Source organism: Leishmania mexicana, chromosome 22, assembly GCF_000234665.1.
Source record: "Leishmania mexicana MHOM/GT/2001/U1103 complete genome, chromosome 22".
Taxonomy (NCBI): Eukaryota; Euglenozoa; class Kinetoplastea; order Trypanosomatida; family Trypanosomatidae; genus Leishmania; species Leishmania mexicana.
In genome coordinates, this window is record NC_018326.1 from 142962 (window position 1) to 167797 (window position 24836).

A 24836-nucleotide genomic window follows, 5' to 3' on the forward strand; every position below is an offset into this window, starting at 1 on the left:
CACACACACACACGCACACAAAAAAAAAGAAAACAGAGGGGCAATGCAGGAGAGAGTGGCACAAGCAGTTTCGCAAGGTCAAGAGGGAGCACGGCAGGTGTCGTGGACTCGTCGCACGGGCGTCGCCAACGTTATGACGGCAGATTGTCGAGTGGCGCTGCATGGGGCGGGAAGTGAAGGGGAGGGGGGAGGGAGGGGGGGGGGCAACCGCAGCGGTGGAACGGAGTCGCCACGCGACGAGAGAACGGCTACCTCGTCCCGCGAGAGCCGGAACAACAAAAAAAAGGAGACAAAATGCAGCAGCGCCAACGCAAACAGTTGGCAGCGCCGACACCCACACGGCAAACGTCCCCCGTGTACAGCCATCGGGAGTAGTCGTCTGTGTTCCCCTTGCCACCTTCCTTTTCTGTGTGCGTGTGTATGTATGTCTTTTATAGGTATGCATGCGCCCCCGAACGCATCGGCGGTCCAAGTAGCAGTGAGCTGTGTGGCTCGAAGCAATAACATCGAACAGCAAACGTCAGAGAGCCAAGGCAGTTGAATCGTGAGGGCGAGACACGGCGAGAAGCAAAGGGGGATGCATCGCGTATATCCGCTCCCGGCCGTTGCATCAGCCACGTGCGCCACCATGTTGTTGTACATCAGAGGTTTCCAAACTGTAAGTCACCAAAATACTAATAGAAGAAGGAAGAAGAGCAGCGCTGTGAAAACGAGTGCGTGTGTGCGTGCGTGCGTGTGGGCGGGGTGGCGCAGAATCGACGGAGGCACAAGAAGAGATGGACAGACGAGAGAGCAGACGGCAGCACCGCCCCCCTCCCTCCCCCAAAAAAACCGTGAGGCGCAGAGGGTAGAGTGTCTGTGGCCCCACCAGCATTCACCGCTGCATGCGCACGCGCGGTGCACCGTTCACCACAACCACCACCATCACTGCGCCGCATCCGGTTCGACTACAAGCGTAATGTAGGCAGAAACTCGTCAGTGGCGCTGTAGTGCCCCATCGCCATCGCGTTGCGCACGCGCTGCTTGCCCACCTCCGTAATCCCTACTCCAGCCACTCGCCACCGCTGCGACAGTCGGGAGACGGGTAACGGAGAGGCACGGCGATCGGTGAGTCGGAACGAGGCCGCAGTGGCACGCGTATCCTCGCCGCTGGCCACTGCAGCCGCCCAGCGCTTGCCCAGTTGCCGAGTGCGCTGCAGCATGTATGGGCAGTCAGCCGCACACCGAAACGGGCACCGCTGGTGGGCCATCAAATCGAGTTTGCTCAGTCCTACGACACTCTGCTTGGAGTCTGCCTTGCCGCCACCGCCGAACCCAAACGGCGCGTCATGAGGCGCCGATCGGCAGGGAAGAGAGATAAAGGACGGAATCCCCATCGCCTCCACCGCGCGTGCTTCCTCCCGCTGCAGGAAGGAGCGCCGCACGTGCTCGGCATGCATAAGCCGAAAAAAGGCCTCGCGCAGCAGCAGTGGATGCACTTCGGAACGTTGCAGCTGCGCTAGTGACCTGCGCACCGACAACTCCGCCTGCTCATGCGCTTTGCGGCGCTTCTCCTCTTCGGCGATGGTGTCGCGCAGCGCATCCTGCAAAATTTGCAGCTGCCATTGCTGAGCTTGCTGCGCCTTGGCCTGTGCTTCCGCGTTTCGTGTGGCTTCCAGGACGGCGCAGGATGCCGCAATATCCAGGTAGGCGACGTGACGGCGGATAATGTCGGTGAAGTGCTGCAGGGCCTCCTCCACAAGGAGTGTGCGCTGTCGCGCCTCCCGCGCTTGGGTTTGTCGAAGACGTTTGGCGAGGAGGTCAAGGCTGCTGCGCAGCACTTCCTCTGTGAGGGACGGGGCGCCGAGGGTGCTATCAGCGAGGTCGCTCCCTGTGATATCTGCGAGACTGCCGACGAGAGACGTCTCCAAGGTGTGGCCCGTGGATGAGCCGCGGCTACCACCACCGCCGTTGCCCCGTAGCACTGACGGAAGTACCATTGCAAGACTTGGCAAGCTCTGCTGCGATGGCTGACTGCAGCATCCAATTTAAGGGCCACTATTTCGCGTCGGCGCACTGAGCGACGCGTAGAGCTAGGGCGATGCCTTGAAGCGCTCTCTGCGAGCGCGCCGTTGCCGCAACCCCTCCCGTTGTGCTGCCGGCCTCACGCGTTTCTTGTGGAAGCGATGGTGCTGGGGGATGCCGCAGAACAAAAGGAGGAGGGGGCGAGGGTCTGAGGTATTGAGCAGGGCGCGTGCTGTTGCTCGCACTGCCCGCTACATTCGTTCGCTGGAGAACGGTGGAGCGTGAAGGAAGCTGGCGCGACAAAATATGCAGGGCACAGGACGGCGAAGACCAGCGCCCGGTCACTCGCAGAAAGTGATAGAAAGAGAGAGGAAGACTGCCATCCACGAGGAGGCGAGCTGTGTGTGTAGGGGGAGGAGGGGGATTGGTGAAGACGCAGTAGGGCAGAGAACGCAAACTCCGTCGTCAGGCAGCGGTTGGGTAACAGTGGTACGGTAGGAATCGTGGTTCTGGTGGGCAGAATCACGTAGCGGAGCAGGGCCCCGTCTTCGCCACGCATCCCGTGCGGGAGAGCCCTAACGATTACGTCTCTCGCTTGCTCTCTCTGCTCTGTGGATGCTTCTGTGGTCGCACACCTTCTCTTCTAACAATGGTGTGCACTGGTCTTCAGTTGCTGTGGGCACACACACACTCAGACGCGCGCACCAGAACTGCCCTCCTTACATGGCGTACAAGAGGTCTACAAACGCCTCCAGAGAGAGGTGGGCATCTGCCTCTGCGGTGGTTGCCTTCGCAGCCAGAAGCTGGTGCAGCGCGCGTCCCTCCCATAGCTTGAGCCGTTGCGCATGAACGTTCCACGCGATGCGCCCCAGGTGTGCTGCATCAATCGGAAGCGTGTCGGGCGCCGGCTCGCCCGGTGAGACGGCAGCGAGGCAGAGGGCACGGTAGATCCCTTCCATGGAGCCATACAGGAAGGCAACCCGCGCGTCATTCGCGAGGGAGGGGTGATGCACGGGCCCCATGGCAACGGTGCTGCTCCCGGTGGCGTCAGTCGGGAGCGTGAAAGGTGCCGTGTTCGATGAAGGTCGTTTGCGAGCCGCAACAAGCCACGTCGATGCGTCCTCTTCACGGTCACGGCTGTCTACCGTCGATGCCACTTCCGCCTGCGTCTCGCCGCCGCACAAGACGTCAATGATGGCGTGCACCTCGTTGAGCGTGGGTCCCAGGCCCATCGGGTCCAAGCAAGGATGACTTTGTTTCGCTGAAGCGGGCGCCGTCGAGCGCGGTGGGGGAGGCGCCCACGGTCGCCCCGTCACGCTCTCGTACGCCCTCTTCACCCGCGGGACCGACAGATGATCGACGGTGGTGGGAGAGCCATGCTGTGATAAGCTCGAAAGGGATGGAAACACGCTACGGAGAAGCGGCCGGAGCTGCTCGATGGCGATGCGCCCATTCCCGTCCATGTCCCACGGACCGAAGAGCTCGGTGGCCTGCAGCTTTTTGGCTGAAAGCAGTGCATCGAGGAAGGAGGGTGCGTCTTTCATGAGAGTGCAGCGAGACTCGCCTTCACTACCGCTACTGAAAAGCACAGGGATGTATCACGTTGTGCTTATGGCACTAGCACGGGCGCGCTGGTGCCTTACGCGCGCGCGTTGTTGGATGTGTTCGTGTGCAGAGCCGTCTGACCTCTACCTGCTGCGTATCTGCGAATGGCCATGACACGCTCAAAATGAGCAGCGATGGGACCGTAGCGGTTGTATAGTGAAGGGAGGAAGGAAGGTTCAATGGAGAACGAGAGCGCGAGTGGCGCGGGGGGAGGGGTAGGGGGGAGGGGAGGCGGCGGCCACAACGCGAGGCCTTGTCATGGCTGGCAGCAGACTCCTACACCCGAAGTCTGCATTGTGCGGAATGCGCTCCAGCACCCAAGGCCACTGCCTTTTTCCTGTTGTTCATTCTGTGACGCCATGCACTTCGAGACGTACCCGCATCGCCCAACGTACCACCGCACCATAAGCGTGCGTGAGTCGGCAGACTCTCTGTTCGTCGGCCCAGTGGACACCCGCGAAGGCCTGAAACCCATGCATAAGGAAGCGTGCGTCTCCGCGGTCTCCGTCGCCTTCACTCGTTGTCGTTTCTCTCGTTAACACACAAAGCAAAACAAAACAAAAAATGCCGCGCCTCTGACCATCATCGACGCCTGCATCGACCGCACGTTCCCATGTCGACTGCGTTGCGGCCGTAGACAGCGACACGCGCACGCGCAGCACGCACCCGCGCCGGCACAGCGTCTCCATGGTGAGCCGACACGACGCGCACGCACGTCCCCCAACACGTGTGTCCATTAAACAGACATGCGTACAAAGAGACACGCCTTCACCTTTGCGCGCACTCTTGCCTGCCACCCAACACATCGGTGTGCCTCCGGCCTTTGGAATCTGTCTTGGTGCGCATGCGTGTGCGGGCATGCCGCTCACCCCGCTCGCAGGACACAGTCCAAAATGGAGTTCCACGACGACGACACACACACACACGCCGGCGTAAGGCAACGGATGGTGCAGGCGCTCCGCCATTACCGCGCACACACGTCTGATTTCCTTTTCATTTTCTTCGGGCTGGCGAAGTCCTTCGCATGGATGGGCTCCCGTTCGTCATGAAACCTGCACTAAGCCCTTTCGTGACTTGCCGTCCAAAGATACGCCAGCCACGAGGAGAGGAGTGAGAGCTCCTCAGCAGTCAGCAGCGTCTCAGTCACGCGGCGCAGCGTTTCGGCGTCCTGAAGCTTGGCGCATGCGACCATCACCTGGCCCAGCGCTGTCTGGCGCAAGCTTGCGTCCGTCTCTAACTCGCTAACACTGTTTGCGAAGATCTTCTTTAGGCGTGGTCCACCATCCTTGGCACGGCAGCGCCGCAGCACCTGCACCAGCAAGTCCTCGCTGGTTGGCTTCATCGTGTGGCTGGCAATCACGGCCGCCTGCACCCACGCCCCCACACAGTCTTCCATCTCCAACAGTCGCTGCACCGCCGCTTGTGGCCCGAGCGTGACGTTGTTGCACTCAGGTGCGAGGAACTCCTGCTGCGCCGCCACAATCGACTCTGACAGCTCCACATCGTTGAAGCGGCTCGACGGTGTCGCCCCGGTCGCCACCCATGCCAGGCGCGCCATCGCATTGCACCGGCTGCGGTGTCGAAGCTGGTCCTCCCCGTACCGGATGTAGGGTGGGCTGGCCTGTCCCTCAGCGGTTAGGGCGTCATAGCGACCTGGATCGGCGAGCCACAGCAAGTGCGGTGCTTGCGCTTCCAGGAAGCTGTTCCGCCGAGTGCGCGCGTCAGAACAGCCAGGCAGGACCGCCGGCAGACTCAGCAGCTCCCACTCACGGCGCTGCTCCCAGAGCGTTTGAAGCGCAGCGTCGAGGACAAGGGTGTTCTGCTGGCAGTAGCACTGGAGTCGCTCGTACTGCTCCGGGCAACTCACGGGGTCGTCCACCGGCGTGGAAAGCGCAAAAATCATGAGGACCGGCATTGCGTCGAAGCGCAGCGCCAGCGTCTCGCACACGCCCAGAACGCGGCGCCCGATTTCCGCGCAGCTGCGAGACGCGGTGGGGGCACCGTACGGGTAGCCGACCGGCCCAGTGAGGAACGGCTCGCGGAGGAGGGTGTTCGTCACGGCTGAGGTGACAAAACGGTTGTCTTGGTGAAGGCTGTTGGCCAGAGAAAAGTACAGCAGGTACGCGATAACGTCCAGCATGTCACACTTTTGGTGCAGCGTGAGGGAGGCGAACGCGGCTCCGCTTGCCGCACGCGCTGCCCCGTCGCCGTCGCCGGTGCTGGCGTGGCCGCCACTGCTGTTATTAATGGCGCCTGACGCTACATCGCAGGCGTCTGCCAGAGTGTTCGAAAGCTGCATACACACCTGTGAGACGCACAGCGCAACACCGCTCACGGGATCGCTAGAGGCGGTCCACATGCACGCCAGGACGCTCTCCGGAATGTCGTACACCTTCCTCAGGTCCTCACGCAATTCTACAATGGTCTGCGCAACCACCACGTAGATGCAGCCCGCCGCATAGAACTCGGCGAACTTTTCTTCCAGAGGCAGCGAGACGGTCTGCCGCACCTCGGACATGTACACGGTAACAAAGTGGAGCAGTCGCACGAGGTTCAACGGGTTCGCAAAGCAAATCTCAGCGGCTGTGAACCCTTCCACGCTGCCTTCGAGACGGGTGGAGACACCGCTCGGTGCCGCCTTCTGCTCCGCCCGGACGGCCTCCGCCACTGCAACAATGGCGCGCCGCATGATCTGCTGGCAACGCGCCATCTGCTCCCCGCTCTTCACCAGCCGCGGAGCCGCCGGTGCGCTCGACGCGTCGTTAACACTGCCCTGGGTGTTGTTATGACGAGAGGGACGGCGCTGCAGCAGGTACGCACCACCGCCGCTTGGCGGCGTCTCGAGCATGGCGCTGAAGGGAGGTAGAACCCGCTGTGTCACACCATCTTCGCTGGAGCCCAAAGAGTGATCCGCCTGCAGCCCGACATTCTGCATGCTGCGTAGCGCACACAAGGACACGAGCGCCTCTTGCACCGATAACAGCTGCGCCATAGTCGCATGCGAAAGCTGCATGCGCACCTGCTCGTGGCGCAGGACGGCCATAACGAAGGAGCGGTGCGCCTGCTGCTGGAACGTGAGCTGGCGCGTGACGCGCAGTACAATGTTCTCATCCTCAGCGTTTAGGTTTCGACGGGCCCAGTTACCAGTGCCAGTGCCGCTCCCGTCGCGCCACTGGTGCTGCACGTCCGGCGAGGACGAGAGCGACTCACTCGCGTAAAGGATCGCACTGTCCAAGGAAAGCTTGGAGTCGGTGCGGACTGCATCGAGGATGCTCTTCAACTCTGCCTCGCCGGAGCTGTCGCCGTTGTACCCACGTCTGGGACCGTCGCTACCGGCAGCGTACGTCATGCGGCCCGCCAGGACGTCTCTCACAGTTAGGTGTGGACCGCGAGCGTCGAGGGTGACGAGGCTCCCGTCCTCCCGCAACAGCGATGCCACGGGCTGCTCAAGGTCGGCGAAGCAGACGGTGTCCTCGCTCGAGCATGGCTGCCGCACCCCAACCTGGTTGTTCACGCGCAGCACGTACGCCCCGACGCTAATGAGGACCTCGCGGTGGTCGTCACAAGAGAAGAGCTTGATGTGGTGGGGCGGCAGGCGCGCGGCGGCGCTGACGACGTCCGCGACGGCGTTCAGCACCACATAATTCACAACCTTTCCGAGTGAGGCATCCAGTGTCACAAGCCACAGCGCTGGGAGTGGGTGCGCCGAGCTGCTGTGAACGTAGTAGAGAACCAACACCTTGTCCTGGCTTTCCGTGCAGGAAAAGACCTGACCTCTGCGCCCCAGCGACGCTGGGAGCGACGTAGCCCACTTGATAGAAATGCGTGGCCGCGGTCCTGCCCCTGCCACCGCCGGTGGCACCGGGCCGAAATCGAGCAGGAAGACCTCACCTGAAGCGCTGATCGCCACTACCTGATCAGGGTAGTGGCAGCGCAGCTGCACGTGTGTAAAGGCAAGTGGGCTCTCACGACGCCGGCCGTTGCCAGCGGCCGAAAGTGGCCACACAGGCGACGCACTTGCGGGACTGCCAGTGTCTGCCCGGTCATCCTCTCGATCGCCGCTCGGGCTGTTACCGCCGGTGACCAAGCACTTGAGTGAGTTCCACAACCAGCTCGAAGTGTTTGGAGAAGCGACAGGGCGCCCTGTGCCCGAGTGCTCGTTCGACAGCCGCCGCTGACTCTCATTCTCTGCACAATCAGTAAGCAGGGTGTCCGCGCGCGTCTCCGCGTCGCCGCCGCTGCTGCGTGGGGGCAGGTTGTTGTGCCCTCCGCGCGCCCACCGAAAGGACGCCGGGTCGCGCCGATCGAACTTCAGTGTCGTGTGGGCGCCGTCGTACTTGAGATCCACGACAAGCACCCCAGCCGTCGTCCCCAGCACCGTCACAATCACCGCTTCTGCATTGACCCAGCGCCGCGAGCAGACAAAACTCGACGCTGTCATGCCAGCGTCGTCGTCGTCAATCATCTGAACCTCGATGCTGTGGTCTAGACTAGAGATGGCACCGCGCTCGCTGCAAAACGCAAGCGACTCCTCCTCGCCACCCATCTCACTCACAAACAGCGGCAGTCCCTCCTTGGCGGCTGCAAAGTACGGTATCTCTGCAAGCCGTGGCGCCGCCGCCTGCCACCCTGGCCCGCTCACGTTCCAGAGACGCAGCAGCTTCGTGTTTTCGTCCACCAGCCAGCACATGTGCGTGCCGGCACCGGAGAGAAATCTCGAAGCCGGCATCCTGCATCCACTCGTGGCATCGAAGAGCACCGCGCCATCGAGAGAGGTCGGCGATGCCTCGGGGAGTCCGCTGTCCGCCTCGGTTGCGCGCTTGTAGAAGTACGGCGCGGTTGGGCTGCTCGTCATCGTCAGCCGCTGCGTCCGTGGCACCTTTGTGGGTGGCGCGAAGAACATCTTTGTGTTCCGTTGCTGCCGTTTCGGAGGACCACACAGCGGAGGAGGGCAGACGAGCAACGACTGGAAACGCCGACGCACATAAAAAGAGCTGCAGCATGCACGACGCCCGCGACACGCGAGGGCGAGCGAGCAACTCGACGACCGTCGAGGAGAGGCGAGGACAGGAGGGCGACAGAGAGAGACAGGAGAGGTGCGCAGCGGTGGAAGAGAGCCAAGGGGAAGGGAAGAGCCCCACGCCAGCCTATGGGCGAGAATGCTCAGCGCGCGCACCGATCAGAGAGAGAGGGATCGAGGGACGGCATAATGGCGTCTTGTTCGGTCACTGATACTTGCTGTTGTTGTTGTTTTTTCCGTCTTGCGCGGCACATGTCCAGCGCTCCTCTGAAGTGTAAGAGCGACTGGGATCGCGTAGAGGAGGGAGGAGAGTCACCGGGACACACACGAGAGAGGGAGGGGGCAAGGGAGTAGCGCACCACGCACAGGTCAACGAGAGACGAGGTGCGGTGAGGGAACGCGCCATCGGCCATCCCCCCTCCTCTTACACACACACGCACAGAGACAACAACACAACAACACAAAACGCCACGACGGGGCCAGCAACGAGTTGCCGAGAGACGACACCTTATCCATCGAGAGAGAAGCGGGAGATGACGGGGGAAGAGGAGGAGAGGAGGAGAGGAGGGGTGGGGGAGGTCAACACCGGAGTTAAGGAGCCGGCCTGCGCGCATCAACATACATGCAAGCGCTCACCGGACACAGATGCAGCCCTCGCTTACCGCGCCACAGAGATCCTCCTTTCCGTGCATAGAGGAGAAGGCGAGGCAAGCTTGTCGTCGACATATACAGCCGCACAACTCAGCACCCTCCCCCCCCCCAAAAAAACAGAAAGCCGGTAAACGGGAAAAAAACCCTCTCACCGTGTGAAGCTGCGCCAACCAACGGCGTGCACGCGCCCGCAGAGGGATGCCCAACGTGCGTAGCTGCACGTGCGCTAGCCAAGGCCCTCACGAGGAGCTCTCGTGCTCGTCTGTGCGCATGTCCTTCAGCATGCGCTCTAGCGGCCGCGTCCAGCGCACATCCAGGCTGCGGCTCAGTAGAATTTCCTGCAGCTTCGGCGCGTCCTCTGTTGGGTTGAACCCATCCACCTCTTCCCACTCGAGTGGGCAGCACAAGGAGGCCGTGCCGGGATGCACGCAAAACGGAAGCTTCAGCAGGTGATCACGCCGCGTACTTACGTGCTCGTCCAGGCGCGGATACATGAGAAGAAGCTGCACGGCGTGCAAAATATCGGTGGCCTCCTGTTCCGAGCCGAGGGCGTGCAGGTACGTTGGCCAGTCCAGCACGTTGCCTTGCTGGAAGTGCACGTGCTGCTGGAACCGGTTCAAGGTGTCGCGACGGCCGAGCTTCAGGACAGCCGATGTAGCGTCATGCACGATATAAGCAGCCTTGGGATGATGCTGAATGTTATTGGGGTTGTCGCTCGAGGACGCTACGAAAAGCGCAGTGAAGGCGCGGTCGAGCTGTGTGCGCAACACGTGGCGGATTGTTGGGTGGATGAGGCGGTGGTTCGCCAGGTCCGCCACAACGGTGCTGCGGAGTGTCTTGGGTGCCACGACGGTCAAGTACCCGACCAGCGCCGCTCGCTCATCGTTTGTCATGAGCCTGGCACGCCGGTCACACACCCACAAGTGAATACCGCGGCGACCCGAGAACACGGGCAGGATGTACTTGAAGCCAAAGTCGTCGCGCAGCACCGTGTGCAGCACGTGCGCCGCGCACGACATCCACGCCCAGCAGTAGGAACAGATGTTCTTGCCGGAGCAACAGGACCGCACATTGTCGTAGTCTGACATGTCGATGTCGAACACGAGCTCCCGCTCCACCGGAAAGACGTTCGCGAGCCCTTGCTTCTGGTTTGGCCGAATGTTGTACACGGCCCCAACGTCGATTTTCTCTGGAAAACAGCGCACCAGCTCGGCGCGCAGCTCCTCGGCACTTCTGTAGCTCCGGAAACGGGTGAAGATCTCGCCCATGAGGGTGAAGCAGAACTCGCGGCGCGCAAGATAGCCCTCCGCGGCAGCAGCCCCCTTCCCATCCAGCCACTCCTTGTCCTCATCGTCGGCGCCTGAGGCAGCTCCCATTGCATCGCATGGCTCCGCCTTTATGCCGAGCGCATGGCGTGCCCCGTCCTTACTGTCCTCTCCGGACACCGCCGTCGGCTCACCTTTCACCGCAGCCACGGAGGAGCCCGCAGAACGACGTGGCTGGCTGACCCGGTACGATAACCATTGGGTGATGAGCTCTACGGGATACACGTGCGCATAAAACTCGCGCAGCGAGTTTTCATTGATGACCTGCATGGCGGCAGCGAAAGGAGAGCGCCTGCACACCCACCCGCACACACACACACGAACGCCCGAGATGCACACACACGCGCACAGACAGAGACACGCGCACGAACAACAAAAAAAATAGGAAAGGGAGGTAAGAGCACGGTAAGCAGGCCGATGGCGGTGGTGATGGCTGTGATTGACGGCAAGATGCCTTCTACGCGTGTGAGCCTGTATATGTATGTGTTTCTATGTACGTATCTGTGTCCACTACGTAGTCTATGCTTGGCCTGTGGGGTGATCCTGCGAGCAAGCAAGCTCGCTGAGCTGAGTCCAAAAAGAGTCGGGGCCCCACACTTGCGAGCGCATGTGACACGCAGCGAAGCCACCGACAACGAATGTTCGTCGCCGAGCGCGCCGCAGCCTTCTTGTTGATATCTTTGCACGTCCGTCGACCCCTGTATGCCGTCGGTTGCGTTTTCTGTCGCTCGCGCTGTGTTGCCGGCCGCGTGTTTTTTTCCTTTTCGGTTTGAGGTTTGCAACTCCACGTTGCGGATCTGAGAGGCCCCCACTGTCGTGCGCGCGCGCAGATCGCCGCGAGTCCTCGCAACAGGCAAGGGCCACCAAACAGAAACACGCATGCACGCGCGCAACGCAGTCGAGCCCATGTGGCGGAGTCCCCCACCCACCCCACCCCCCGCCGAAAGCATTCGTCAGTGGAAAAAAAAGATAGAAAGGATGGAAAAGTGCAGACAAGTGATAGAATCTGCGCACACTCTCATACGCACTGACGGGCCTCGGTGCTGGTGATGTGCTCTGCCGAACTGAGCCGTCCCCCACCTTCCTCCCCGCCGGGGGGGGGGGGGGGCGTACATGATTGGAGCCGGCACACATGCATAATATGCCGGCGAAGGCAAAACCAAGGAGGAGGGCAAGGAAGCACGGGAGTCCGTCCCCCTGCAGCAGCGGCACATGTGTGTCTCGGTCTCTGTTGGCGTCTGTGTTTCTTCCATGCAAATGTCCATCAAGTACCGCGGAAGTCACGATGGGGGGACGGCGGAGGGATACGCGCGAGGGACCGTAACCAGCTCCACATAAGCTGACAAGACAACAACTCCCTCCCTCTCTTACCACCATCACCAGCACCACACATCAAAATACTAAAGGGATGCGACGACTCGGCGTAGCCCCCTCCCCCAGCCCTCTCTCCCCTCTCCCTCCCACCACACACATACACACGACTCGGCAAGGCGCACCACAAACAGCAGCAGGCGCGAGAGAAAACAAAAGGGGAGGAGGAGGACAGCGAGCTCGAGAGCGAGAGTGAACGCAGCGCAGAGGTGCTCTCCGCATGCGCGAGCGTCGCGCTGTCCATTCGCGGTGGACACGACGGGCGTACACACAGAGGGGGTAAGAAAAGGAGCAGAGAAAGAAAGTAACGTACATCGGTGTCACGGCAGAGGCCAAGTTCTTCAAGGAGGACAAGAGATGCGCAGCGGTAAAGTGAGCGCGCCGCCCCCCCCCCCCCACACACACACACTCCTCTCCGAGGGAGGAGACGCGAGGCAAGGACCATGGGAGGCGCCCAGACACGGACGCGCACATCCTCTTTCGGTGTGCAGATCTGCGCGTGCCGGCTAGCGTGGTGAAGAGTGACGCAAAAGAAAAAGGGACGGTGAGCAGCACGCGTGCCCCCGCCCCTCAACGCCGGCCCGCTCCCTCGTCCTTCCGCCGCGCCCGCTAACGGAAGTTCACCGGGGCCTTCTGTGAGACGTCGTATAACACGCGCTCCTTGTAGAGCGCCCATTTGTACAGCTTCTCGTACTCGGCAAAGATTTGTCGGTAGCCGGCGTAATCGTGGTGAACGTGGTCGCGCATGCGTTGCTCCACCACACCGACCAACGCTTCGTCCGCGGCACGCGGAAGCAGTACATAGAGCGACGACGCTTGCTGGGCAACCACAGTGGCCTTGTGACGTCTGAAGAGGGAGCTCTTAGCGGCACGACCACAAGCATAATCGGTCACACCACGAGAAAACTGTCCGCCCGTGTCGCCACATCTGCCAGCTTGGCTAGAACGGAGAGTAGGCTGAGCCAGCATGCTCTGCCAGTACGTTGCCGTCCATTCGGCGTCCATCGAGGCTACGTGGTCGGGGTCCTCGTTGAGGTAGGCCAGATCGCCACAGTAGTCACCGCGCCGCAGCTGCGCCACCTCCATGCTGTCCGTCGCCGGCAGCGGCGACATTGGTGGGCAGATGCCCGTGGCGGGCGTCAAGGCGCGCACGAGTTGCATCTGCTCGGATAAAAGTCTTTGTTGGTCCTGCGACCAGATGCGGCGGACAACGACGAGGCCACCGTCGAGAATAAAGTAGATGGCACACTCCGTCACTGGGGTGAGACCTTCGCGAAACAAGACCGTCTGCGTGGGGACGCGAATGGGAATCAAGTTCCGCGCCGCTTTATCGAGAAGTAACGCGATAGACGGGACGGCGGCCTCCGCCACCGTAGCAGCTACACCACCTTGCGGCCCCTGCTCCTCCCGCGCGTCATCCACACCAGTGCCGGTGGTGACGTCAGGGTCGAAGAGACGAACGCGCAGCTCGTGCGCGAGAAATCGCCGCTGCGCGCGGAGCACCGCCTCGTTGGCGCGGCGGCACACGCGCCGCAAGCGCGCTGCCACCTCGGGTGGTCGCCCCTCGGAACTCACTATCAGCAGCGTACTCGTCTCGGACGTCACGTACTGCGCCTCAGGTGGCAAGGCACCCCAGATCAGAGCATATCCCATGGCATCGCCCGGCTGAAGCTCGTAGCTCTGCCACAACGATGTCTTCACCGCATCCTCCATCAGATCGCGCTCACGAGGCCACTCGAGATGGCAGTGTCCGCCCAGAAGCACTAAAGCAAAGGCTCCGTCGCCGTTGAGCGTGTCGTCCTCCGGGAAGAAGAGCGGCGCCGTAGTGATGCCAGTGGCAGGTGCTTTCGTCAACCCTCCCGGAGACTGCCCCTGCGAGCTTTGGGTGCTGCGCATTGTCGTCGTCTTCACCGCGATCGGCGGCAGTGTGCCGTCCATGTTAGAGCCAACCACTCTTTCTGTGCACTCCGATGGCAGCGACGGTGGCTCGCCGCGGCCCATTTGCTCCCTGAAACACTGAAAGAGTTGCGCTGCCGGCATCATACAAACTCGCGGCGACCCCTCCTGCTCGTCCTCCTCATCCTGCAACGGCGGTAACAGCAACGCCTCCAGCGACAGCGGCGGCCTATCCGCATGCGTCTTTGCGATCGCCTCAGCGGCGGCACCCGTGCTACTTGACAAGTAAGCCGCATGACCAGCGGCACCTTTGCGCAGGAGCACCCTGCCTGCGCCCGTCACCTCCATCACCGCCATTGTCTCGGCCAGCGTCAGCAAATCGTCGTCCAGCAGAGGTGCGAATAGGGAGAGGGAGCGCAGCAGGCGCAGCGAAAGGTGAATATCCTCCTCGGCGCGGTACGCGATCGGTAGCTGCAGTGACTGCCGGACGCGGCGCCACTCGCACAAGCCGCCGACGCATTCATCTGTCAACGGTGTGGACGGCGCCGCTTGCAGCTCTTCTGCCTTGCGCGCGCTGGATGAACACACGGGCGCCTCAAGATGCGCCACAGCCGCAAGCGAGGTGATGGTTGGGATCGCGACTGCCGGTACCTGTAAAGGCGAACGCTGAGGAGTGACCGCAGACAGTTTTTTGGGGGACGAGGTTTTCGTGGCACAAGAAATACCAGTGCGAGTCGACACCAGCCATTCTGGTCCCTTCCCAGGGTCTTTGCTCTTGCGGTTGGCCGCCTCTGGTGGGTCGATACCCAGAAGTTGCGACAGAGGCGGCAGCGCGGCGACCTGCTCCGCCACCGTGAGGCTGCTCAGCGTGGGCATCCCAGGTGCGTGCGGGGTCTGAAAGAGTCTCAAGATATCGTTGCTCGGAGGTTCCCTCCATCTACATACATATGTATATTAATGGAGGGAGGTCAGCGGGGGGAGGGAGGGCACCAAACGAGAGGAAGCTCAACAAGACGGGTGAGGGTGTGGAGTCGGTGTGCCCCCTGGGGGAGGGGGGAGAGGGGAGGGGGTCAGGCGATGTGTGCGCCGTTGCTATACGAGGAAAGAGGAATACACAGGATGGTCAGGTGATGCGGTAGAGGGGACAACGATGCACGGGCACATCCAGCCATGCCTGTAGAGTGCAGAGCACAGAGCAAGCAGTGAGAGACAGAAAGCGCTGAGGGTAGTGAAGAAAGCGAGAGGTGATGCGAGAGACTCTGCGGAAAAAAAGCGGCCCCCCACCATGAATGAGTAACAGCCGCCTCTAATTTCCTGTCACGTCGATACACATCGCCCCAAAACGAATCTGCAGCACCGCTGTCTCCACGAAAGGAGCGTCACACTCGTGTCTATCATAACACGACAAAGAAAAGATTGCGTTCTGTCTCGATGCATGAACGCCGGTGCGCCTGCGCGTCGCACGTACGTATTCCGTAGATTTGATATATACCAGAGAAAAGCATCTCACCACCAATGTTTTCGTTTACGTAGAACACGGTTGACGTCCTTCTTCGGTTTGGTTTCGCTTATTGCACCTCTGGTAAGCGTGACGACGAGGGGACCGAAGAGGCGCGCACTCCCTGATGGTTGTGTGTCGTCCAGCGACTCGCTCCCTCGCGCACCTAAACATTCCGTTCATTCCCCCTCCCGCTTGACTTTCTTCTTTTTTTTGCCGGTGGCACCACTGCCTCGAGCCCACCACGACCACCACCGCTGGCCCACCTACAGCCGACAGATCAACGGGGGTAACGATGCATGCAAAAGACTTTGCTGTAAAGCAGACGGACACACAATAACGCACTTCTCCGCTTTATCATCATCTCCCCCCCCCCGCTCGCTCGTGCTACGTTGCAATATTGGGATGAGGAAGCGGAAGGGAAGGGGAGGGGCATCAGTGGCCTTTTTCGAGGTCGCATGTTAGTGGCCAGACCCCGGCATTTTTTTGTTTCGCGACAGAAGACTGTGCTCGAGGAAAGCGAGGATTGCGTCCAAGGCAGACACAGTGACGCTTGCGGTGACTCCTCCCCCTAACAAGGCAATAAATGAAAAAGCGAACAACCCTGTCATCGCAGACGCGTCGACGAGGCAAATCGAAAGGAGTACGTAGTGCTGGGTGTGTGTCTCCACCAAGGGAGGAGGAAGTGTGTCTGTGCCTGTGTGTGCGTGTGTTATCTGTAGGAACCCCACTCCCTAAAAAAGAAAAGGGGAGGCGAAAAAGACGCACACGACGGAGAGAACCCCAGGAGGGAGGGCAGAACAACAAACAACAGTGAGGGAAACCTGTACGACAGACACAAGATCACAACCCCATACGCCCATCGATATATATATATATAGCTGCACACACACACACACGCCTAAACAAATATTTTTCTGCATGTAGCTGTGTGCTTCACGGTGGGTTCGAACACGTGAAAAAGAACAAAAAAAAGCAAGACGCTCTCCCCCCCCCTCTCCCCCGTCCACCCGTGCCGCAGACCAGGCGCTGACGGCGCGTATCGTCTTTTTGCTGGCGCGCAGACAACACATGGGAAGAAGAAGCTGAAATAAATAAGCCGATCGACCGCAAGAAAAAAAATGTATTTTCCGTTTTGTGTGTGGAGGAGGCGGGGCGGGGCAGGAGAAGTCGAAGGAGCAAAGGAAAAAGAAGGAGCCGCAGAGGAGGAAAATAGCGTGCTCGGAGGCGAGTCCTCCCCCGCCCCCTTCACGCTGCAGCGAGACTGCGTGTCTGCCTCGACGCCGCCTCTATACCGTCAGCGACATACACACACACGCCGCCCCACGGACTCGGTGTCTCCTCACTCATCGTTCCCGACGTCAAGCGCTCACAGGTATGCTTTTCTTTTTAGGCGTTCGGTTTGACCGATCAGGCCACGGACGAGGTGCGAGAGGTCTGCCCTGCCATCCATGCCGCATCTCTCACCAACGTCGTGGACACACTAAGAAAGAAGAGAAGGGGGAAGGGGGGTAGAAGGGTGAAAGGTAGAGCGGAGCTGACTTCTGGACCACACACACGCACGCACGCAGGCGAACAAGCAATGGTAGTCAGCATCAAAATATAGAGAGATAAAGATATAGATATCATGGAGACCAGAAAACAGAAATCGTAGCACAGTAAAACACAAACTATGATGAGCATGTTATTGACGTTTGAACACCAAGAAGAAAAGACCCGCCAGGACTTCCGCGAGAGCAGTTTATCGGGGAGGTCTCTGACGGCCTCGCCAGTCGCGCACAAGGGCACATACGCCATTGCGAGGACAGCCGGCGGTCACCGTCACCCCTTCGTCCACTAACTCTAGATTCAGCGCTGTTTCAAAACGTATACTGTCTCTGCCACACAGCACGAGTCAAACTGCTCTCTATCCCCCCCTCGCCCGCCACAACCACCCATCCGCGTGGTGCGTCGCAGCGCTAGACACGCGCCACAGCAATGCGCCAACCCAGTCATCGGAGAGCATGGCCTCTGTCTCAAAGCCCCACACACACCACCCGCCGCCACGCAGGTCGCCTCACAGCCGCCCCCCACCCCACACACCCCACCATGCCGGTCGTCGGGTTGTGCATCGCCCTCACGGTGGCTCCCAGGCCCACCGCACCCGTAGGCAGTGTGAGGGCCGGAGGGGGGTGGGGGCGCGGATGCGCGCGAGCCACGCTGACACCTCGCCACCATCGTATGGGTCATGCAAACGTGCTCACTGCCGCAGCCCGCTCCGACGCAACGCCATCCAGGACCTGGCCGCCGGCATCCGCAGCGATGCATCGCTCTCACCGCCCCACGTCCTAGTAACCGGGACCCTGTCACCGCCAGCAGCGGTGCAGCATTGGCAGGGTATAGGTGGGGAGAGGTAGGGTGCACTGGGCCCTGTGATACCACACGCCGAGGTGCGCCAGCTTCCCGTCATGAAGGCCACCGAGAACCCTTCACGAAGAAATGAGAAGTCTCGAGGCCCTCACCGGCGCCGAACTCATGAAGCGATGGATGCTGTGCCACTGATGATGCGCAGCAGCGTGAGAGGAGAAAAATACAAGAGCAGCCGCGTGGCTACCGTGCAGCGATACGAGCGCTGTCTCGGAGGCGATGCAGTGTGGCCTGTGCGGAACGGTGATGGAACGGCGGAGAGAAGGAAGAAGCGAAAGGACGCAGATGAGCACCGATGCGCTCGGCATGCGAGAGAACCGTGCACGTGCACGCGCACCCCTCCCCTCCCCTCCCCTCCCCAATAACAAAAATAAGAAACACACAAAGACGGGCACCGGAAGATACAAAGTCGATGACGCGAGCACCACCGTCAGACGTGCGGGCCGACGGCGGGTGCAGCAGTGCATGCAAGCACAAAACAGAAAAACAAAAAACAGAGAAGACGGAGATAGAGCGATGTGACGAGAAGCTCCCGGTACAACACGCCAAAAGACCAGAGCACGGGAGAGCACACGCACAGCACGAAAACGAGCCAAGAAAGCGGGTGGGGTGGGGGGCCACCGAGTGCCGCCAGGACGGGGGATGGAGATGGGGCGCAGGGCACAGCGTCAGAGCAAAAACTAGCGAAGTCCCGGTAAGAGATCGTCGTCAGTGGCGGCGAGAGAAAAGACAGTCTGTGCATGGCCCTCACGATCCGCACTGCCGCTGCCGTTGCCGCTGCCATTGCCGCTGCCACTGCCACTGCCGCCGACGCTCTCGCTGCTACCGCCATCCGAAGCGGCGGCGAAGTCGTACCCGTTCCAGTTGTTGCGAGCGTCCGCAGACGCACGGGCAGTAGCTCCAACGCTTCTGGCGTCGTTGCGCGAGACAGCGTCGCGAATGTGCTGGCCCATGCTTACCACCACGCCCCATAGTTGCTGCACTGTCGCTGCCGTACGGTCGCGCTCCAACGATGACGGCTCCGAAGGGTCGCCTCCGTCGTCATGATCATCTGAGTCGTCCAAGATGCCGCCGTAGGCGTCCAGCTCCGCTCCTTCTCCACGTGCCGCGCGTGCGACACGCTCCCGCAGACGACGGTAGAACACCGTCATCACTGCCAATCCACCTAGAACGAGCCCGAGAATCACGAGGAGCACCACCACCGTTCTGCGAGAGGTACCCCTGCCAGAGGCACCGCCGGATGGATTGCAAGGACGCGGCTTCACAGGGGGCAGCGGCGAGGCACCTGGTGTGCAGTTCGCGCGGTCGGGTAGAAGTACATAGACACCCTCCTGTGTGCGTGTAGATGAGTTGCACTCCAGCCAGCGCACGGTGTAGGAGTCGAGGGTGCACTCGGTGCACTTCACAATAATCGGGTCTGGCGGCACGTAGCCGCCGAGGCAGTGGATACTATCCCAGCGTAAGGTGTAGTACACCCGCCGCGTCGTTACGCCAGGATCATCGCAGCTCGTCTCCACTTTTTCATAGCTTTCGTTTGTGCAGAGGGGGCACGCGTAGGAAGAGCGCCACCGAAGGATCAGGGCCTCATCGCCCTCGCTGATGTACTGCAGTGTGCCGAACTTTGGCTCACCGGCGTTCGTGCTGCATTCCAGTTCGATAAACGCCATGTAGTTGGTCCGTAGGTCGTAGACCCAGTCGCTCATGGAGGTATCGACGCCGTAGAAGGTGTATGGGCTACCTAACTGCGTCACCTGGTAGAGATGCCGACCGACGTCCATGTGCCCAACGGCGTCACCAAAGTGGTGCCCGTTGGTGGCTGAAGTTCGCTGACACACGTACGCGCTAGAGGAGCTGTTGCGGACGCGCTCTGAAGGCACGCACAGCCCATCGCGCGTGACCGGGGCGAAGGCAGCGTCGCTCTCGGAAATGGTCCAGGCATCTGGAACCGGGAGCGGGTCGCATGGAGAGTAGTAGAAGCGGGGTATATTGGCCTTGTCTGCCTCCTCGACCGTCATGTTCGACATGGACGTGTTCAGTATCGGCATGAACGGCGTCGTTGTATTCAAGACGACGCCTCGCAGATCGCTGAAGTTGTATATCATGCCGTTTCTTTCGAACACGCAAGTGGAGCTGCAGCCCGTGTGGTCTGCGTTCACCGTCGCGCTGCTCGGGCACTGAAGGCATGTCGTGAAGCCGTATCCGGGAGCGTAGGTGTTGCCGGTGCACCCCACGCACCGGTGCGCTCGCACGGCGGGTTGCACGGTGCCAGGTGGGCATGGAGTCATCTTCGCCGCGCGTGATGGGCAGCTGAACCCGGCTCGGCAGGGTTGACACGCCTGCACGCCGCCGGATACATCGCCAAACACTTCCAGGCCCACGATCACGACTGAGATCGGGTTTGATGTGTCGGCGAGCTCCTCAACGACCCAGTTTAGGCGGTGCTGCAGGCCTCGCAGCTTCGAGCCGGAGCCGCTGGCAGGAAGCGCCGAATCGACGAAATACGGCACAAGAACAGAGTACCACACCGAGTTAAGACCCCGTGTGTGAGTCGCAACACTTCGGACCACATATTCGGCGCCGTCGTTCACGATGACCCGCACGTTCAAGGTCGTCCGCCAATCCAGCCGTTGCACGTACTTGCCCTCAGCGTCGACATACGCGAAGGTGATGTTCACCCAGCCGTCTTCCTCGGCATTGAAGGTGTAGTTGAGGGTGGCCAGCGAGTAGGTCGAGCCGGCAAAGTGTTCTTGTCGAATGCCGATCAGCGTATTGTCCTCATCCGCGAACGGAAGCGCCACAAGCTCAAAGCCTCTCCCCTCCTCCGTTTGGCAGCGGCTCGCAGAGCCTGTGCAGTATATGCGCGACATCGAGGTCCCTGGCAGGGCCTTCACATCACCGCCGAGGCTGTCGAAGCCACTGCTGTACACCAGCCTGGGTATGGCGGCCGTCCCCAATGGACACACTTCGCACCTATTGCCGAAGAGGTACTCACCCGCAGGGCAACCGACACACGCCCCCCGACCTCGACTGTCTGTACGCCGCATGCCCGGCAGACATCCCGCGCATTCGACCCTGGTCGTCATCGGTCTGCTGCCCTCCACTTCAGCACAGTCTGCGCCCTCGTACTTGACCCAGCTCCGCACTCGCGTGTTGTCACTCCGGCACCTGCCGTACTGCGCAAGGTAGTCGCTCCTCCCGCACGCGCGCATGGGAGTGCACCTGCTAGCGCCCCCTGGCGATGAGGTGCCCGGTGGGCACCGGAGACACTGCGTATCGCCCTCCCCCCGGTATGTGTTCCGTGGGCATCGCACGCACTGGGATGCGCCAATACCACCAGTGCCCTCAGTGGCCGTCCAGTGCCCGAGTGGACACCTGACGCAATGCATCTCTGCCACACTCTTGCGCGTGCCTTTGACGACAATGTTGCGCAACAGCGCCCGATCATTCACGCCGGTGAGCTCCTCGCCGTAGAGTGGACCGGTGCTGTCCTTCATGTAGTCAAACTGAACCTGGGTGGAACCGTGCGACAGCGGTAGGGAGGCGTGATACCAGTCGCGGTGCACCCCCGTGGCGAAAAATCGGTACCTACCAACCTCCATGTTCGGGTTTCTGACAACGGAGTTGTTTAGGCGCAGCACGAGTCCGTCGTACATCTCCTCAGACGAGATCGAGTAATCGAACTCGAGCGAACCGCTGCTCTCAGTGACGTCAACCACGAATTCCAGCGTGGACTCCACCGACTCGTCGATCGTACCCCACTGCGTCATGGGACGGTCCTCGGTCGGCTGCACACCCGAGGAGACGACCGTCCCGTAAGTATCCTCCACGGCGCTCCACGACGCACATGGCTCCGGACTGCAGTACGTTCTCATTCCTTCCGGCAAGGGATCAAAGATCGAGTAGCGGGTCGTGTATGAGGAGTAGGTGCCGGCTGGACACAGGGCACACTCAAGCAACACCGGGTCCAGGTGATAGCCATCTGTACAGCCGTAACAAGCAGTGGTGCGTGGGCGCGGCACGACAAGATCCCCCTGCTCGCAATCCGCGTCGCTGCTGAGGTACGACAGGACGGTCACCTTGCCCGTCTGCTTATCACACGGCAAGAAGTAGTACATGATATCCGCGGTTGTGCACCGGCGGGCTGCAGCGTTACCAGCCACAAGCAGCAGCAACAGCAGTGCCACGGTTGGCACGGCGGACATCGATGCTCTGCGACGCCGGTAACCCGCCACAAACGCGCATCCCTCGCTTTGCCGCATCTGACCACGGTAACCGAAATATCGAGTAAACATGACCCGGGTAAAACAACGCAAAAGGAGGCGATGGCGGCAACACCGATGCGCCCCCTTCGTTGTTGGGTTTTTTCGTCCCCCGTGCTTCGACGGAGAGAGAGAGGAGCTCGCGCTCTGCACCCCGAGGTGCCGCAACGTCAGTCGATCAGAGGCGTCTATACAAGAGCACCACTCGCACGAGGTGAGCAGCGGCAGCAGTAGCAGCAGAATCGGACGATCCTCCGATACACACACTCACGCACACAGAGAGACGGAGAGAGACAGACAAACAGAGATGAGACAAAAAAACGTAAAGGTCGAAGACAACGAGAAGCAGCAAAGGCACACGGTGTCAGTGTGTGTGTGTGTGTGTGGGTGGGTGGGTGTGGGGAGGGGGGGGGGTAGCAAGACTGGGAGGGAGGAACAGAGAGAGGGAGCAGAAGAAAAGTATGCCCGAGACACAAACAGCAGGAATACAACTCGTCGCTCCCCCTTGTACGACGCACAGCCTGAGAGACGAGACTCAGCCGAACGCAAAGAAATACGCTCACAGAGAAGGTAGCGAGCGGACACGCTACACTCCAAAACGACAAGACAAGAAATAGACAAATATAGAAAGAGAGACGTCAAGAGGACGTCCAGCACGCCACCACCGAAGTCCGCGCAGCACACGAAAGCACGAGTGGGCACAACGCCGGGTGCGGCACAGTGCCCGCGCCGCGACAGCCTGAGAGGGAGAGAAGAGGACCGTAACGGAGGCGATGGTGGCGGTGCAGGAAGAGGAGGCGCCAGCGAGACTCACGTGGGCAGGCTATCTTGAACACACAACCGCCCAGCTAGACCTTGCCTCGTCTCGGACACGTTCCGCACGCTTTCGAATATCGCCTCCGCTCCCCAACGATGGGCAGCGCGAATAAACAAAAAGGTACTGCGCAGCTCAGGAGGAGGAGGAGGTAGGCAACGTCAAGACTGCCGGGATACGCAAACGTCGCCGCACATGCCCACACTCGCGAGAGGGAGGGAGGGAGAGGCCGGGACGGGGGAGCTGCTGAAGATCACGAGAAGCGAACAGAGCCACGCTTTGAAAGCGGCAATCAGTGTACTGCCAATGGAAAGCTGCGCATGTCGTATGACAATTATGCGTGGCACATATAGAGAGAGAGTGCCCACCAAAGTGCACCGTTTAGCATAGCACCGGGAAGAGCCACGGCACACCCCGCACCAGAACCACAAAGGTGCGGCGAAGGCAAGAGTGAGAAAGAACAGACACAGAGCAGGAAAGATAGATTGAGAGTGCAGCAGCAACGAAAGGGAGAGAACAGTCATATGATTGGGGGAGGGGGAGGGGGACAGCACTAAGGCTCGCTCATGGTCACCCAGCTTTGCCCCCATCATCATCTCCAGTCATGAGAATAATGAATCCCCCCTGTCCCGGAAAAAAAAACATTCAGAGACGCCGCGTGCTCCGCTGTAGGGCAAAGGGGGGAGTGCGATAGGAGGGTTGGCGAGGGTAACTCGCAAATACGTACAACGCGCAGAAGAGAGCGTCGACGCGAGAGCCACACGTCCGCTGTGGCCTTCCCGTTCTTCTCTTTTCAATGGCGCTGCCTCCAACAGGCACACTCTCCGAGGCGGCACACAGCAAGCGTTCTCCGCCACAGATCACCGCACCATGAGGAACCCCCGAGTCGTCCAAGCAACCAGAGCGTCCTCATCAAGCAAAAACATTTGTTTCCGGTGTTCACCACCCGCACATCACCGGATCCCATCCAGGCACAGAGCCACATCCGACCGCCGGCATAGCACCTGTTCTCTGCCTCGCCGGCGGCCTCCCCCGCCACGACAGACATCTCAGAGGCCAAAGGTTCCCTTTTCACAGATTCGACCGAATCAAAAGCTGAAGCGCGTCGCTCGTCACATTGATGCGCGTCCACTCTCCCATACCACGCTGAGACGAGCACGCCGTCACAGAAACCCCACGGGACTTAGAGGAGTTCAGCTCCGCTCCTCATCCATGCAGCGACAAGGAGCCTGGGGCGCAACAATGTGACATCCGCCACCTTCCTAATCTTTTCTCCTCCCGCCGCACCAAGGCGGTGCACATCCTCCTCCTCCTCAAACAGCCGCTGAACACCCGCGGGCACCGCATGAAAACAAAACCGTGGAGAACCACCACCCTCGCCGTCATCCATCTCCATACGCCTGCCACAGGTATAAACGGCATACCCAGCTCCCCACACACACGCGCGCGCAACGCACTCCTTTGACGCACCGCAAGCACGCTCGTGCTCGGCGCCATCAGCAGTGCTGTCCTCCGCGAGCTGCGCCAACGTGTCCGCCGCCTCGGCAGCAACGCCGGCGGGAAGGCGGGGTTGTGCGCGGTCACGAAAGGATCAGCATACCGTGTCGGAGGAAGTTTGCAGGAAACGGAATTCGGAGTGAGGGTTGTTTGAGGAGCTTCTGGGAGACACCCTTTGGTGCAGAGCAAACACGTTCGTACGGTTGAGCTAAGGGCTCATGTTTCCATACCCCACATGTTGTGAGGTGCGAAGGAAATTTACAGAGTCTGAGCGGCAGAGCCTCTCTGAGCCCTGTTGGGAGGATGTGATATCGTCTGAGGGCGGTGGTCCTGCCGCAGCCTTTGAGTTGACGCTGACAGGCGAGACCTCGCTCTTGGGTGTAACGTCTGAGGAGGGTGTGCCCCGAGTCAACGAATAGCTCCTTGGTTAAACGTGAATCATGACGGCCGGGACATCCTGGTCTTACACATGGGCGTATAAACCTCCGCC

General features: G+C 60.7%; 6 protein-coding genes across 6 annotated transcripts; all 6 read right to left on the bottom strand.

The window, feature by feature from the left end:
* Nucleotides 1-947: 947 nt before the first annotated feature.
* Nucleotides 948-1979, bottom strand: LMXM_22_0360 (conserved hypothetical protein; the record flags this gene model as incomplete). The annotated part of the gene is made up of 1 exon (XM_003875443.1): nt 948-1979. One exon carries the CDS (start codon nt 1977-1979, stop codon nt 948-950), a length of 1032 nt encoding a protein of 343 aa, XP_003875492.1.
* A 744-nt stretch (nt 1980-2723) lies between these two features.
* LMXM_22_0370 (hypothetical protein, unknown function) lies at nt 2724-3548 on the bottom strand (the record flags this gene model as incomplete). The annotated part of the gene is made up of 1 exon (XM_003875444.1): nt 2724-3548. One exon carries the CDS (start codon nt 3546-3548, stop codon nt 2724-2726), a length of 825 nt encoding a protein of 274 aa, XP_003875493.1.
* Nucleotides 3549-4666: 1118 nt separating this feature from the next.
* On the bottom strand, nt 4667-8512 carry LMXM_22_0380 (conserved hypothetical protein; the record flags this gene model as incomplete). The annotated part of the gene is made up of 1 exon (XM_003875445.1): nt 4667-8512. The coding sequence occupies one exon, from the start codon at nt 8510-8512 to the stop codon at nt 4667-4669; it is 3846 nt and encodes a 1281-aa protein (XP_003875494.1).
* A 1007-nt stretch (nt 8513-9519) lies between these two features.
* LMXM_22_0390 (putative DNA primase small subunit) lies at nt 9520-10875 on the bottom strand (the record flags this gene model as incomplete). The annotated part of the gene is made up of 1 exon (XM_003875446.1): nt 9520-10875. One exon carries the CDS (start codon nt 10873-10875, stop codon nt 9520-9522), a length of 1356 nt encoding a protein of 451 aa, XP_003875495.1.
* A 1710-nt stretch (nt 10876-12585) lies between these two features.
* On the bottom strand, nt 12586-14748 carry LMXM_22_0400 (conserved hypothetical protein; the record flags this gene model as incomplete). Its single annotated transcript, XM_003875447.1, has 1 exon — nt 12586-14748. The coding sequence occupies one exon, from the start codon at nt 14746-14748 to the stop codon at nt 12586-12588; it is 2163 nt and encodes a 720-aa protein (XP_003875496.1).
* A 3708-nt stretch (nt 14749-18456) lies between these two features.
* LMXM_22_0410 (conserved hypothetical protein) lies at nt 18457-22035 on the bottom strand (the record flags this gene model as incomplete). Its single annotated transcript, XM_003875448.1, has 1 exon — nt 18457-22035. One exon carries the CDS (start codon nt 22033-22035, stop codon nt 18457-18459), a length of 3579 nt encoding a protein of 1192 aa, XP_003875497.1.
* Between the last annotated feature and the right edge of the window lie 2801 nt (nt 22036-24836).